This window comes from Oryx dammah, unplaced genomic scaffold (genome assembly GCF_014754425.2).
Source record: "Oryx dammah isolate SB20612 unplaced genomic scaffold, SCBI_Odam_1.1 HiC_scaffold_23, whole genome shotgun sequence".
NCBI lineage: Eukaryota > Metazoa > Chordata > Mammalia > Artiodactyla > Bovidae > Oryx > Oryx dammah.
The window spans coordinates 56,701,475-56,716,880 of NW_024070207.1; the positions used below are offsets into that span (position 1 = coordinate 56,701,475).

At 43.1% G+C, this 15,406-nt stretch overlaps 1 protein-coding gene across 3 annotated transcripts in view; it reads right to left on the reverse strand.

Moving 5' to 3' along the window:
- The window catches only part of BRCC3 (BRCA1/BRCA2-containing complex subunit 3), a 76,919-nt gene extending 61,589 nt beyond the window's left edge, over positions 1–15,330 (reverse strand). For 2 of the 3 annotated variants that reach the window (XM_040265551.1, XM_040265548.1), the window contains exons 1-5: positions 15,167–15,330; positions 14,353–14,369; positions 13,583–13,637; positions 7,147–7,266; positions 5,757–5,844 (exon numbers count right to left, since the gene is read on the reverse strand). In XM_040265551.1, the coding sequence (XP_040121485.1) occupies positions 5,757–5,844; positions 7,147–7,266; positions 13,583–13,637; positions 14,353–14,369; positions 15,167–15,289 (403 nt within the window). In that variant the 5' untranslated portion in view covers positions 15,290–15,330. The remainder of the gene's footprint in view (positions 1–5,756; positions 5,845–7,146; positions 7,267–13,582; positions 13,638–14,352; positions 14,370–15,166) is intronic. The other variant, XM_040265550.1, reaches the window with a different exon arrangement.
- Positions 15,331–15,406: the final 76 nt, after the last annotated feature.

Below are 15,406 nucleotides of genomic sequence, written 5' to 3' on the forward strand. Positions count from 1 at the left end.
ATTTTTGAAAAGGAAATCATAAACACCAAATAATGTTTGAAAGGATTAAAAATTACCAAACACTGAACAGAGGCCAAGATGAAAGGTCTAAAGCCTTCAGACCACTATTTATGGATACAAAAGATCCAGCAAAATAGTGCAGAGAGCATGGTTTCATCTGGTGCCTTATGCCCACTTACCTTGTTTTAGATGTTCTTAAAGAAAGTGAAAGTGAAGTCGCTCAGTCGTGTCTGACTCTTTTCGACCCCATGGACTATATATAGCCCACCAGGCTCCTCCGTCCATGGGATTCCCCAGGCAAGAATACTGGAGTGGGTTGCCATTTCCTTCTGCAGGGGATCTTCCTGACCCAGGGATCAAACCCAGGTCTCCCACATTGCATGCAGGCAGACGTTTTAACCTCTGAGCCACCACCGAGGCTCAGATGTTCTTAAGGATACTTTCATTTATACCTTTTTATCTGGATCGGGACTTCTACCTACCATCTTCCTAAGTAAAAAGGGAACTCCTGACATAGATGATTTATGGGCCAAAAGCCAGACTAGGTGAGTGTCACTTGCCTACCACATATTTGCAACTCAACATGTCCGAAAACACAGATTGGATTTCCTCCACAGGATCTGCTATCCCAAATGCATCCCCTTCTCAATCAGCAGCAACTCCATCCTTCCAGGAGAGAGTGTTCATGGCCTCAGTAGGGAGGCCAGAGGTCCCCAAATGGCAGGAGGAAACAAACTTCTCATCCTGTGTTGTCACAGCAACACCTGGTTCTGCGTGAACTTAACTCCATCTCAAACCTTGAGCTCAGCAATGCATTTTTCTCACGGAAGTGTCTTTCTGAAGCTATCATAAGAAACTGTATTTGCTTGGACATTGGCCTGTCTTCAAGATTCTTGGCAATTGTTTTATGGCCCAGGGATGAATCACCCTTTGCCAGTGCGATCTCAAGATGCATGTTGTGGGTGAGGTGCCTGGTGCTGCTCTGTTTTGGTTTCCTTTCTCTAATTAGCAACTTGCTGATAGGTATATAGTTCAGTTCCATTCAGTCGCTCAGTCATGTCCGACTCTGCGACCCCATGAACCACAGCACGCCAGTCCTCCCTGTCCATCACCAACTCTCAGAGTTTACGCAAACTCATGTCCATTGAGTCAGTGATGCCATCCAACTATCTCATCTTCTGTTGTCCCCTTCTCCTCCTGCCCTCAATCTTTCCCAGCATCAGGGTCTTTTCCAATGAGTCAGTTCTTCACATTAGGTGGCCAAAGTATTGGCATTTCAGCTTCAACATCAGTCCTTCCAACGAACATTCAGGACTGATCTTTAGGATGGACTGGTTGGATCTCCTTGTAGTCCAAGGGACTCTCAAGAGTCTTCTCCAACAACACAGTTCAAAAACATCAATTCTTCAGTGCTCAGTTTTCTTTATAGTCCAACTCTCACATCCATATACGACTACTGGAAAATAGGTATATAATTCCTTGCTAAAAAGTAGCAAGGAGGCACTCTTTCTGCCCCCTTCTGATGTCTGCATCAGAAGCTTTCTCTGTCTCTTTTAGACTTTAAAAACACTGTATTATACACAAAAAGCTCTGAGTGATCAAGCCTCGTCACTGGTCCTGGATCGATTTCCTCTGATCTGGGGGCCACACATCCTGGAGTCAGTCATGGCTCGTGGCAGCAACCTTTCACACGGTCCCCCCCCCATCACCTCCCCACCCTCACTTCCCACCAGTGTCCCCCTCAATCACTCAGCTCCAACCACACTGGCGTTCCTGCTTTTTATCACATACTCCAGCCATGCTCGTCCTCGGGGCCTTTGCAGTGACTATTCCTCTTTGCCTGGGATGCTCTTCCCCAAGATATTTGCAAGTCCCATGCTTACTTCCTGCAGGTTTTGGATCCCGTTACCTTCTCCATGTCTAATCATGCACCTTAAAACATAAAAACTCTTCACCCTTTACCTTGATGTATGTCTTCTCATCAGATAACCTTAATTCTTTGTCAATTACAACCGAAGGGCCGAACCCAAAAGATACACTTTAGTCTAAAGGATGGCAGTCTTAGAGAACTTTCTACAACTGTGTTGTCCAGTTTTTCTTTCAGCATCAGAGGGTCTCAAGGCACAACAGAATGCCACTTCCCATTTCCTGGTATGAAACAATCGCATATATAATCTCTCGTTCTCTTAAAAACCTTTATTCTGGGGCCTGTGGTCTCTGTTTCAGGCAAGTTGAGAGTAAATGACAGAAGATGAGAGATGATATGCACAATTTGTCTTTAGAATATGAGCCCTGAGTTAGCCATCCCATTATAATAAGATTTTGGTTCCACCTTCACTTATTCTGGCTCTTGTCCCAACAGAGTTTCCATCTTAGTCGGTTTGCTAAGAAGAGCATGGAAATGTAATATCCAAAAAAAAAAAAACCTGTTTGTTGATGATTCTGAGGAGCATTGACTTGTAATTTCTAGAAGAAAATGTTTGTTTAGGAAAATGTAAATGTTTTAATTGACTGGTTATAGAAAACTGCTTAATTAAAACCACAGCCTATGTTTGTCATGGGAGGTTGATGGGATCCAGCAACTTTGGTGATAAATTAACTAACAATGACATCACTCTAACAGTGCTTCATTTCTTACAAAACAATTGAGCAGGTATCAAAATTAAGAACATACCTACAGTCACATTTCTCCTCTTACTATGCACTTCCAGAGACAGGAAATCAAATGTAACAGTGACTTAAGAACAGTGCCAAGTCTCATGCGATTTATGATATAGGCTGCAGTATTTCAACTGCTTCTCTTTTTCTTTTGGAAACCGTGAGTAAGTAAGTGAAAGTCGCTCAGTCGTGTCTGACTCTTTGCAATCCCATGGACTATACAGTCCATGGAATTTTCCAGGCCAGAATACTGGAGTGGGTAGCCTTTCCCTTCTCCAGGGGAATCTTCTCAACCCAGGGATTGAACCCAGGTCTTCTGCATGGCAGGCAGATTCTTTACCATCTGAGCCACCAGGGAAGCCCCTTGGAAACCATGCCCTTTAGGTAAAATTTGGGTAAGTTAGTTGCACGGGTATGATGTAACTCAACTGTCTCTTTCCTCACCACCAAACTTAAGCTTCCTTTTCCATTTCCTGTTTTCATAAATAGCATTCCCACTTCACCAGACAAAGCAGACCTTGGGAATCCAAGGCCCCCAATTCACAGAAACCTCTGTTCAGATACTGACTCTGCTACTTAGTAGCTGTCTTGTCTGGGAGGAGGCCTTTCAGCTCTGAGTGGGCTTAGTTTCTTCCCTTAAGAGCCACACAGCCCTCATGATTATCTGAAAAGTGTTTCAAGAAGTAGAGAGTAGTTGTTACATAATATGGAGACTTAGAATGTTTCCTAGATTTTCAACTTGGATGTCTCTGGTGACTTTGGTACGATCCACTTCAACAGTAATAGGCTAGGAACCAGACTACAATGGGGTGAGAAGTAGGCGTGACAGCATTACAATTCTTGTTACACACAAACACACCCCATTCTCACAGCCTTCTCTCTCTCTCCCTTTTTTTGAATGGAAAAAAACATGTCATTTACTCTTTTCATTCGTTAACATAGCTAAGGATTCTTTCCCTATGAAATGTATGTACTGTATATACTTTAAATCAACCTTTTTTAAAAATTCATCACTCATTTTTTTTCCAAGGCCTGCTAATACAGGGCCACTGTTTGAGTCAATTCTGAAATGGCTGTTTGCAGATAAGCTGTATACAGCAGTTTAGCTGGGAGATGATTTTTTCTTTACTTCTACTCACAGTTCGACCACACAAACCCATTTGAGATGGCAGTTGAGAGACCTAATGGATTCTTCTTGTTAATCATTCAAATGGTGTCCGCCCTGCAACTTTAGATATTCAATTGTACTCTCTCTTTGTCCTTAAAAGAGTTTTACTGATGAATACTATGGCATCTTTTTTCGGTATTGTAATAAGCATGGGACAAAAATGCCATATAGAGTCATCCCTCAGTATTTGCAGGGGATTTGTTTCAGGACACTTAACTCCCAGGGCAGATACCAAAATCTGCAGAGGCTCAAGTCTCTTCAATAAAATAGTGCAATATTTGCATATAACCTAGGCACATCCTCCCATATACTTTAAATTATCTATTATTAATATAATACCTGTTGCTGCTGCTGTTGCTAAGTTGCTTCACTCGTGTCTGACTCTGTGCGACCACACAGACGGCAGCTCACCTGGCCTCTTTCTCCCTGGGATTCTCTAGGCAAGAATACTGGAGTGGGTTGCCGTTTTCTTCTAATATAATACCTAATACAACGTAAATAGTTGCAAATACTATAACAGTTGCCAGCATGCAGCAAATTCCAGGTGCTCAGTTCAATAAGCCAATGAAAAAATTTGAACAATGTCAGTAATTTCAATAATTGTTGGATATCAATATTAATTTATCAATTTTGATAAATGCACACTGTGACTATGTAAGAGAATTCTTTGTATTTAAGACAGTCACACCAAAAGAGTACTTAGGGGTAAAGGGGGATTAGGGTCTGCAACTTACTCTCACACACACATGCATATACATACATGTATGTAGACAGTGATAGAGCAAACGTTTCAAAATGCTAACATTTGGCAAATCTAGGGGAAGAGTATTCAGGAATTCTGTGTACTATTTTATCAACTTCAAGTCTGAAATTATGTCAAAATCAAAGTTAAAAATAGCACTATTCTTGTTGCCACAGGTTCCAGCTTCCAACTTTTTATTTTCCATCAAACAAAATGTTTCAATCCACTCTCTGGTATTGTGGCAATAACAAACAGGGTGAGGAAAGATAAATTTAGAGCAGGTACATTTTAGAAAAGCTCTTCCAGGTGACTGAGAGGTAGCCTTCATGACATGAAGAACCACGACTCCTAATTTGGGGGAATTCATGTCACAGGGTAGATGAACACAGAAGTGTTCTAATCCACTGATGACTATGGCTAGGACGAGAACCTCACAGTGGAGAGACCACAGACTTAGGAGACAGATCTGGTTCAAACCTCAGCTCTGCTTACTCCTCACTGACGTGAGAGGGGAGACCTCTAACTCACGGGGTAGAGGAAAAACCTTTCATTTCTGCAAGTTAAGTTATTCTACGTCTTTCCAAAGAGTCAGGTACAGACAAAAGATGACCACGATTAGAGACAAGGGATAAAAATCAAAGGAGAGAAAACAATTTTGTTAAATTATACTAATTATAGGGGTGAGAAGGTAAGTTCAGAGCACCAAGAGCTAGGATGATATATACGTCGAAGAAAAAAGGTAAACATCAAGTTTGTAAATGTCCCCCTTCACATCTTTGATTCTTCTGAATGGGAGTGTACTAGACAGGCACAATCAGCAATTTTCAGTTATAGTTTATTTATTATTAGTGATAAGATTCTATCTGGGTATCAGCCAGTTATCAGGTTTTAGTCCTGATTTCCTGAACAGTATCAAAATGGAGCGCTGAAATTTTATCTCTGTGAACAACAAATTGATATGACATAAATGAGTACTTTTAAAATTGCAAAATGAAAATAAGGACATCTGCTTAAAGAGAGGACTTCCCTGGTAGCTCAGATGGTAAAGAGTCTGCCTGCAATGCTGGAGACCAGGGTTTGATCCCTGCGTCGGGAAGATCCCCTGGAGAAACCATAAGCCATGTAGCAGAGAAGAAAAATGATATTCATTTCTAAAAACAATAAACACTGCAACCTCAGAATACTTACCAACATGTGAAGGCCAAACAGTTATATGGGGATGAGAGTGATACCAACCCACAACTCTCATGGGGCGACCCGTCAGTTCAGCCAATCTGTGTGTCTGTCAAGGTATTTTCAACTTGTGGAAACAAAATCCATGCTGCTAATAAGGGCTCAGAGAGCATCTTAAAATTTCAAATAAACCCGTTACAATTTAATGTCAGCAAGTCTAAAAAGGTCAAAGGTCAATACCAAAATTTCCCACACTTTCCATCTAAAGACGAAGGTGTTTCCTTTTTTTAAAAAAAGCAGAATTCGTTTGGTTTCCATTCTTGGATATGGTTATAGCCTCTTAATCCAGTTTAGCTAGTATTTGGATGTCACATGATTAACTTAAGTAATCCTCTATTCTCTCTCTGGTCCAACCTATCCTCATTCTCTTAAGAAGTGCAAAATTTTGAAAAAGTCATGTGGGGGCTTCCCTGGTGGCTCAGTGGTGAAGAATCTGGCTGCCAGTGCAGGAGACACAGAATCGATCCCTGATCTGGGAAGATCACACATGCCATTGAGCAACTAAGCCCACGTGCTGTAACTATCTGAGGCTCTAACTTGAGATAAGAACTCAGCTGAAAAGAAAAAGCTGTCCCCTTCTGTTGCTGGTTCATTTTCCTGCAAATGTCTTATATGAAACCCAACAGGCCTTTCTACATAACTAAGTCTAAGATGACTTTTTAGGGAATTCCCTGATGGTCTGGTGGTTAGGGCTCCATGCTTCTACTGCAGCACCATCAGTAAAAGACTGAAAATAACCTCAACATCTTCATGAGGTCACCCCAACCATCCAGGGCTGTGTTTTGCAGGCTTAAGAGTGAGGTATCTCTATATCGGTGGACAATTCTCTAGGTACACTGTTATGTATCATTACAGCTACCATATGTATTCAAAACTTTGTAAAAAAGAAAACATTCTTGTATGTTTCTGTATGCAAAGAATTCAACCATAAAGACACATGAAGACGTGATAGTCCTGGTTATGTCCAGGGAGGAATGCTTGGGGAAATGGGGCATGGAAGCTGGAGTGAAATACTTATTTTGTATACACTATTATACCTTTTAAAAGTTTCTACCATGCATGTTTTCTAGTTTTCAAAGTTACTTTTCAATTGACTAGAAGATTAACTTATTCCAAAGGAATGATAAATTACTAAAACCACCGATGCAAATTTGACTTGTTATGGTTGACCTGTGGAATCCAGAATTGTGGGAAGCAAATGCCCCATCTGATCACTTAACCAAGCAACTGGATCTAAGGGGTAAATATGAGAACTGGGAAACAGTCATTAGGCAGAAAAGGAGCAAACAGAGGAAACTGGACGCCTCAGAGCACATAAACGCTTCTTACTGACCAATAAGGATATCTCTGCCTCTGTTGAGGCCGCAGACAGCTGCTCTGGAGAAATTTCCACGCGATCCTTCCTCTTATCGGAACGGCGCAGGATGATGACAGAATGAATGTGAACAATTCTGACGGTGTCAACCTACAGGAAAATCCACAGAAATGTTTACTTCTGTCTATCTGCAACAATTATCTCCTCCTGCAATTAGAGGACACATTGTATTACACTATCAGGTTAAAAAGTTGCCATCTTAGAAAACTGGGATTTTTCTCATGCATGATAGAATGTTTCAAATATATCCAAACTCAATATATACATTTCCAAACAAAATGTGAGATTTACATCAAGGGAGGACTTTCGCAACAATCAAGTAAGAACCATTTGATTTCCAACTATGTGCAAAAATACAAGGCTGAGCGCTGACCACTTAACATATGGTTTCACAGCAAGAATCATACATGAAACTACATTAAAATAATGCAGTAAATAAATGCTACAGAAGTGCAGAGAAAACGAGTCATTTATATTGAAAAAAAGAAAAGAAAGATTTCCAGAAAAGGCAGCCGAGTGTATCTTATCTCCTAATTGTTGTGTGTATGCGCACAGATAGACAGAATTTCCATAGATGCCAAATCAATGTCAGTAAGATGTTTGGGAGACAAACTGACCAACTGATTGAAATTGAGAACTTGAGGTGGAATGGCAGACAGGCTGAGAAATGTTAGAGTGGAAATATACAATGTCTCAGGTAGCAAGCCGTGGTCTACAGGATGACTTCCAAGGAAGGAGACTATTTCAGATCGCTTGACCGTAAAGTACCAGCCTGTGTGTATGTCCAAGATGGAAGAAACAGACTGGAGAATCATTAAGAAGAATCTGCAAGATTTTGGAGCTTATGCAGCCTAAGTGATGCAGGCCAGGAAACTGTCAAGGTTGAAACTCAGAACAGAGGAGGCACATCTAAGCTTAGAAAGGGTCTAGGAGAGGGAAGATGAGAGCGTTTTCAGATGAGCTGAACTCAGATGAGAGTCTGGAAATCAAGGCAAGGAATTATCTGAGGACAGGGAACAGAGGTCCAGGGTGAATCCCGGGGTGTACCCATGGTTTAGGATGGGGTACAGTAAGAGGAATGAGGAAGGAAGACAGAGGGGTCAAAAGCAGAACAATGGAATGGCTGAAGAGTTTCAGGAGACCAGGTGGGTATGGAATTGCCAGACACTGCAAGGACGAGGGTGAAATCTGAGACATTTGAAGTAAGTGATAGACCCTATACTGTGCAGCCTTGAGGCACGTGCGGCTACTGTGCTTCACCTGTGGTTCCTTTTCATGCCTTTTTTTTTTCACCTCATGAACTCTTTCATAGACTTTAAATTCTCTGCTCATCCTATAAAGAATGAGTCCTTCTTCCCTCCCACACAACTTCGCTTATTCCACACACATATCTACTAGAGCTTACATGTGTTCTATTTGTTGACAATCTCCTCCTCTACTAGAGTTGGACCATAAAGAAGGCTGACCAGTGAAGAATGGATGCATTTGAGCTGTGGTGTTGGAGAAGAATCTTGAGAGTCCCTTGGACTGCAAGGAGATTCAACCAAGCTATCCTAAAGGAAATCAGTCCTGAATATTCATCGGAGGAACTGATGCTGAAGCTGAAACTCCAATACAGTGGCCACCTGATGCGAAGAGCTGACTCATTGGAAAAGACCCTGATGCTGGGACAGATGGAAGGCAGGAGGAGAAGGGGACGACAGAGGATGAGATGGTTGGATGGCATCACTGACTCAGTGGACATGAGTTTGAGTAAACTCTGGGATATGGACAAGGAAGCCTGGCGTGCTGCGGTCCATGGGGTCACAAAGAGTTGGACATGACTGAGTGACTGAGCTGAACTACCAGAACATCACATCCTCTGTCATTGCTTTCTCCCACCTTCCGTCTTTCCCAGCATCAGGGTCTTTTCCAATGAGTCAGCTTTTCGCATCAGGTGGCCAAAGTATTGGAGTTTCAAGAGACATGAATTTGAGCAAACGCTAGGAGGCAGTGGAGAACAGAGGAGCCTGGCATTCTGCAGTCCATAGGATCACAAAGAGTTGGACACAACTTAGCAAATGAACAACAACTACTAGAACACAAGCTCCTTAAGGGCAAGCAACATGTTTTAGTTATTTTCTAACCCCAGCCACCGTACAGTATCTGGCAGGCACAAAGTATACAATAAAGAAAATCAGGGAATTTCCCTGGTGGTCCAGGGGCTAGGACCCTGCACTCCCAATGCAGGGGGCCTGGGTTCAATCCCAGGTCGCAGAACTAGACACCACATGCTGCAACTTAAGAGTTCACATGGTGCAACTAAAGATTCCACATGCCACAATGAAAAACATTCAGTGGGCCACAACTAAAGATCCCACATGCCACAACTAAGACCCAGTGCAGCCAAATAAACCAATGTTACCTTTAACACAAAAAAGAAAAGAAAATCAAACTAGAGACAGAAATAAATTCAACCTTCCAAGGAGCAACAAGGCAAGAGCTGACTTTGGAACAGAAACAACCAAGTATAAAGAGAATGGGTGACATTTTCATGTGCAAAAAAACTGAGAGATCATTATCAGCCCAGAAACTCTAAAAAGAGAAAGGAAAATCTCAGGTATGACAAAGTAAAGAACACTGTAAAGGGTAAAATATGAGTAAATACAAATACAGCTAACTGTACAGAACAGCATGACAATGTCATGTGGGGCTTAAATAGCATATCAATAAAATCCACAGAAACAGTAATCCAAAAGGTGGGAGGATGTAAACGAAATTTCAATGTTCAAAGTTATACTGTTATCAGGGAAATATTAAGAACAGTAATTTGTATTAGATTAACAAATCAAGAATGCCTATTGCAATATGTAGGATAATAACTACAAAAAGAGTAAAAAATGTTATATCTAATTAATGGAGGATCCCAGGGAAATAATATACTGATGAATCCAAAAGAAGGCAAGGAAGGTGAGAAAAAGAAAAAAAAAAAGAAGGTCAAATAGAAAGCAAAAATATGACAGTTATAACATATATATCTATAGATCTGTCTGGTGTGCATGTTATATATATATATAATTACATTAAATGTATTTGGACTAAACAGTACAATTCAAATGATTATCAGACTAGATTTTTTTTTAAAAAACTACAGGCTGCCAATAAGAGACACACTTTCAAATATTAGTACACAGAAAGGCTAAAAATAAATGGATGGAAAAAGATATTCCATGCCAACATAACTAGACAGATAAGGTTGCTCAACTCATGAAGTTTCATATCGAATGTGCATGGTACAAACTGACAGAGAATTCAAGGTGAGGACATGGACTCTGAAAAAATCAAATTACATCATTAAACTATTTTAACAGGAGTTGCTGCCCAGGGTGAATTTTCCCTCTTTCTCTACTCAGAGAAAGGTTTAGTGCCTAAGAGGAATGAAAAAAAGAAGTTTAGCATAGGGTGGTGAGACCAGCCCAGGTCACAAAAAGAAAACAAAATAAGCACAGAGGTCACAAAGGACTGACAGATGTCTCCGAAAGTCACAAGGAGCTGAAGGGATTGAGGAACAGACTGTTATGGTCATAGTCACACAGGAAAGAAGATATTCCAGCTGGACTAGATCAGCCCCTACCCTTTTCCAGTTCCTTTTGCGCTTCTGCCTTGGTACAGATCAAAGGTCAGCAAACTATGGCTGGCCTGGCCTCCCTCGGGCCAAATCTAGCCATGTTCATTCATTTATCTTCCAGTAGCTGCTTCTGCACCACACTGGCAGAGCTGAGGAACTACAGCAGAAACTGTATGGCCCCCAACGCTAAACATATTTACTATCTGGCCCTTTCCAGCAAGTCTGCACCCCTGCATGGCACTCCAGGGATCCTAGGCAGGTAACCCTAATTTCCTACTGCAGGGGAGGTATGCTAATTCAAACAAAATGTGTTCATCAAGTCTGTATGACATGTGAGGCACTGCATGAAGGCTAAAGTATACAAAGATAAACAGGATACAGTAGTCACATCCAGGAAGAGGGACAGGCAGGGCAACAACTCGAACACAACATCCCTGATGTACCCTAATCGATATGCTACAAGTCAGGGCAGGTTCCTTTAAGGCATCTGCACTGAACCACAAGGGAAAGAGAGTCAGCCAAACAGAGAAGGATAAGCAAGCAGTCCAGACATAATACCCAGCAGACAGAAGAAGTGAAACAGCACAGCATCATCTGGAAACTGACATCATTGGCTATGGTTAGAGCTTGAACCCACCTAGACACACGTAAGGAGAGAAACAGATATGAGGTCAGGAATGATCCTGACTGATTCACGAAGAAGACTTCATCCTAAAAAAAAAAAAAGAAAACCCACTGCCTTTCCAGCAGACTTGTAGCAGAGTGCTGTTCTCAAAAGATCACATCCTAACCAGTCACAAGAAAAGCCTACAGGGAGGACAGACTCCTGGCAAGGAGACCATGGAGACGCTGTGGTTCCCAAACGTGGCTGCATGTGAGAATCACCTGGGGAGCTTTGCAGACAGCCGCAACACAGGTCTCACCAAAAACCGAGTCGGAATCGGGATTCTGTAGTGACTATTGTGTAATTCCAAGATGCGGCTAGGTATGGGAACTACTATGGTAGGAGGAACGTTGGAGGAGAGGGTTTGGGGAAGAGGAAAGTTTTGAACACTAAACATGGATGTCCAGAAGGCAGTGGACTATGAAGTTCTGGAGCATGGGGTAATTTATACTAACTAGCATCTACCAAGCATTAGCAACCAGTCAGAATGGCCAACATTTACTGGCTACCCGCCACATGTCAGGCATTTGGAAAAGTGCTTTTCATGTATTAACTTAATTGAACTCTCCCCATCACCCAGGGAGGTTGGTACTACTGGAATACCCATTCTGCAGATGATGTTTTACATACATTATTATGTAGATCCAACTCTCTCAATTCTAGGAAGCTGGCAGCTATTATTATCCCTGTTTTAGAGATAAGGAAAGCAAAGCTCACAGATGTGAAGTCACATGCCCAAAGTCACACCATAAGTATCAGAGAAAGTGTTTGCAGACAGATCTGTCTAACCTCAATGTCTGCTGCAGGTAAAGCCATAGGGAAGTTCACGTTGGCCAAGAAGACATTCTGGGAAGAGGAGGTAAAGGCAGAAACTCGGAGAATACCATATTTGAGGCAGAGGAGGAAAAGTCCATAAATGATGAGAGGGAGAGAAGGAAGGAATAGGTAGACACAGCTATTAAAGGAAGGACACAAAAGCAGTTAACTACAGGAACAGACAGAATTGAGATGTTATTCTTCCATCCTTTCTGAAAAAGACAGTAATTGAAGCACAGCTATATTCTAAGGGAAAAAAGCCAGATCACAGGAATAGGCTGAAGACTCAAAAGAGAGAAAGGATATTTGAGAAGCAAGGTCTGTGAAGAAGCTACAGCTTTAGACAGGAGTAGATTTCTTTCCTAATTATGGGAAGAAGCAAGGCAAAGTGGTTTAACATGGAGAGGACTGTATGTGCAGATAATAATTAGATGGAGTTCTTGCCTGATAGCTTTTATCACCTTCATCATCTGCTTCATGGGAGGACAGAATTCACTTTTATTGTATTTTACATAAGTGGTGGTCTGCAACACACTGGGGGGAAAATTAACTGGTCCTAGAGCTAAAGGAGATCAGTCCTGGGTGTTCACTGGAAGGACTGATGCTAAAGCTGAAACTCCAATACTTTGGCCACCTGATGTGAAGAGCTGACTCATTGGAAAAGACCCTGTTGCTGGGACAGATGGAAGGCAGGAGGAGAAGGGGACAACAGAGGATGAGACGGTTGGATGGCATCACCAACTCAATGGACATGAGTTTACATAAACTCCAGGAGTTGGTGATGGACAGGGAGGCCTGGCGTGCTGCAGTTCATGGGGTCGCAGAGAGTCAGACACGACTGAGCAACTGAACTGAACTGAAGAGCACAATTAGGTTGAGAAGCATGATACTCGACCACAAAAAATGAAGAATAACAGAAAAGGTGGGGCAGAAGTGCAGACAGGTTGCCTCTAAGCAGAGAGGGGTTGCCTGAGTGACTGTTGGAACTTGGGATAAAAAGATAACAGGGATGCGAACCAGCCGAAGTCTCAAGGAAGATGGGAGAAGGGCCACAAACCCAGCAGAGGCCAGCGAGAAGAGCTGACGGCAGTTACTAACTTTGATGGAGTAGGAAAAATTTCCTGTGAAGAATAGGTCCCATTCCTAGTGAGGAGATTCTTCATCTGATTTTACTAGAGAGAACACCCACCCATCCCCCCACCGCCAGCCACAAATGAAGGTCTGCAGGAAGCAGGTTCATCCCTGGCTGAGACCATCAAACAGACAGAAATCCATCCCCGAGTGCAAGTTTGCATCATGCAAAATGAGAGCACACGTACCTTTTCAGCAACTGTGCGCATTTCAGTTCCAGTATATGTAAATTTGGGGTCATTCCTTTTGGGGACAAATTAGAAAAAAAGGAACTGAGCTTGGGAATATAAAAAAAAGGTCTCAAAGCAAAGTAACAGGATTAGCAGTTTTTGCAATGAAAGAGTAAAGACAGTGGAAGAGGAGGGAAATAAATTGAGAATAGAGCTGTGCTCATGACTGTTAGGAGGAGTCTGAGACACATGCTTAAGTGGCAAGCACACAGTTTTCATGATCAAAGCTAAAGTCCTATAATGTTGGATATTAAGCACTTGAGTTTGCCAAGGAGAATTCTGCTATGCTTTGACATTTCAATAAAGGTAACCCAAAGCTTTCACCGCCAAAAGCATTCAAGCTGCTGGAGATCTTGGAGATCACTGTAGGGTCCACCAGGGGGAGGCAGAAAGCCACTGACAATGTAGACAGAGAAATGGATTAATAGAGGGACACAGCCCCTTCCCATGCACACCATCTGCCCCAAAGAACTTTCACTTAGGATCTTGGTTCCCGAAACCATATTTTTCACATCCATATCTCAACTGCCAATCCTCCTAACTAGAAAGTCAGGTGGAAAACAACTTTCAGAGGTGGGGTGGAATTGAAACTGGGTTATTGAGGGAGCTCCAGAGTCCTCACGGTAAGTTAGAATACAACCAGTCCAAAATACTGGGAAAGCTGTAATAATTTGGCGTTAACAGTAACAGAGAGATCAAAAGATAGGAATAAACAAATAGAGTCTTACCTTAAGTCATCATTTAACTAGAGTGGGAAAGAGCAGAAAAGATTATTGATCACATTAACTGTATTAGAGGTACACGATGCAGATAAAATGAAAATCGGGTGATAGGTTCCTGTACACCAGCATGAAAGCCTGGACAACTCTTACTTTGGATTATCAACAAGTAAGCTTGGTCTCTTTCGCCCTCTGCAATATTTAACACAGCGGAAATTTGGGAGTCTTGGAAAGCCTCACCTGTCTTAGGTTATTTGATGCCCTCAAAATGACTCCTAGAGGGAACAGTGAAGGCCCTAATCGTGGACGCCTGCTTCCTAATACATCTCATTATAACATTCTTTCTGGTCTGACTCGCGGGTTTGGTCACTGGGGTGGTAACTCCAGATCTAAAGAAAAGTCATACAGTACAACCCGCCTACCAATGTAGGAGATACAGGAAACCCAGGTTCGAGCCCTGGGTCGGGAAGATCCCCTGGAGAAGGAAATGGCAAGCCACTCCAGTATTCTTGCCTGGAGAATGCCACGGACGGAGGAGCCTGGCGGGCTACAATACACCAGATCGCAAAGAGTAGGCCAGCACTGAGCACACCCAGGAGAAAATGCAAATCTTCCCTCCCCCACCCCCGCCGCTCCCAAAGGCTTGATGGGGACCGCTGGGGGCTCCAGAAGCTTTCAGCGAGCAGAGGCAAGGGGGAGGACCTATCCAAGGATGAGCCGAGGGGGCCTGTGGCCTCCAGAGCCCTGGGCGCGGCCAGCAGCCGCCCGGGGACTTGGGGGGACCGCTCGGCAGGGTCCTGGCCGGGCTGGTCGGCTGACTTACCTCCCCAATGCACAGCCCCATCACCTCTTCCTTCTCCGTGCTCAGAGCGTGGTTGAGGCACACGAGGAAGGCGTCTGACTCCAGATGGACCGCTTGCACCGCCTGCACCACCTGCACCGCCATCTTGGCCCGGCCCGCTCACGTCCGCCTCCGGCCAGCTCGGCCCTGGCCAACCCGCCGCTCAGCCGGGCCGGGCGGGTTCCGTAGGGGGCTGGGCCTGGAGCGCGGGGCGGGGCGGGG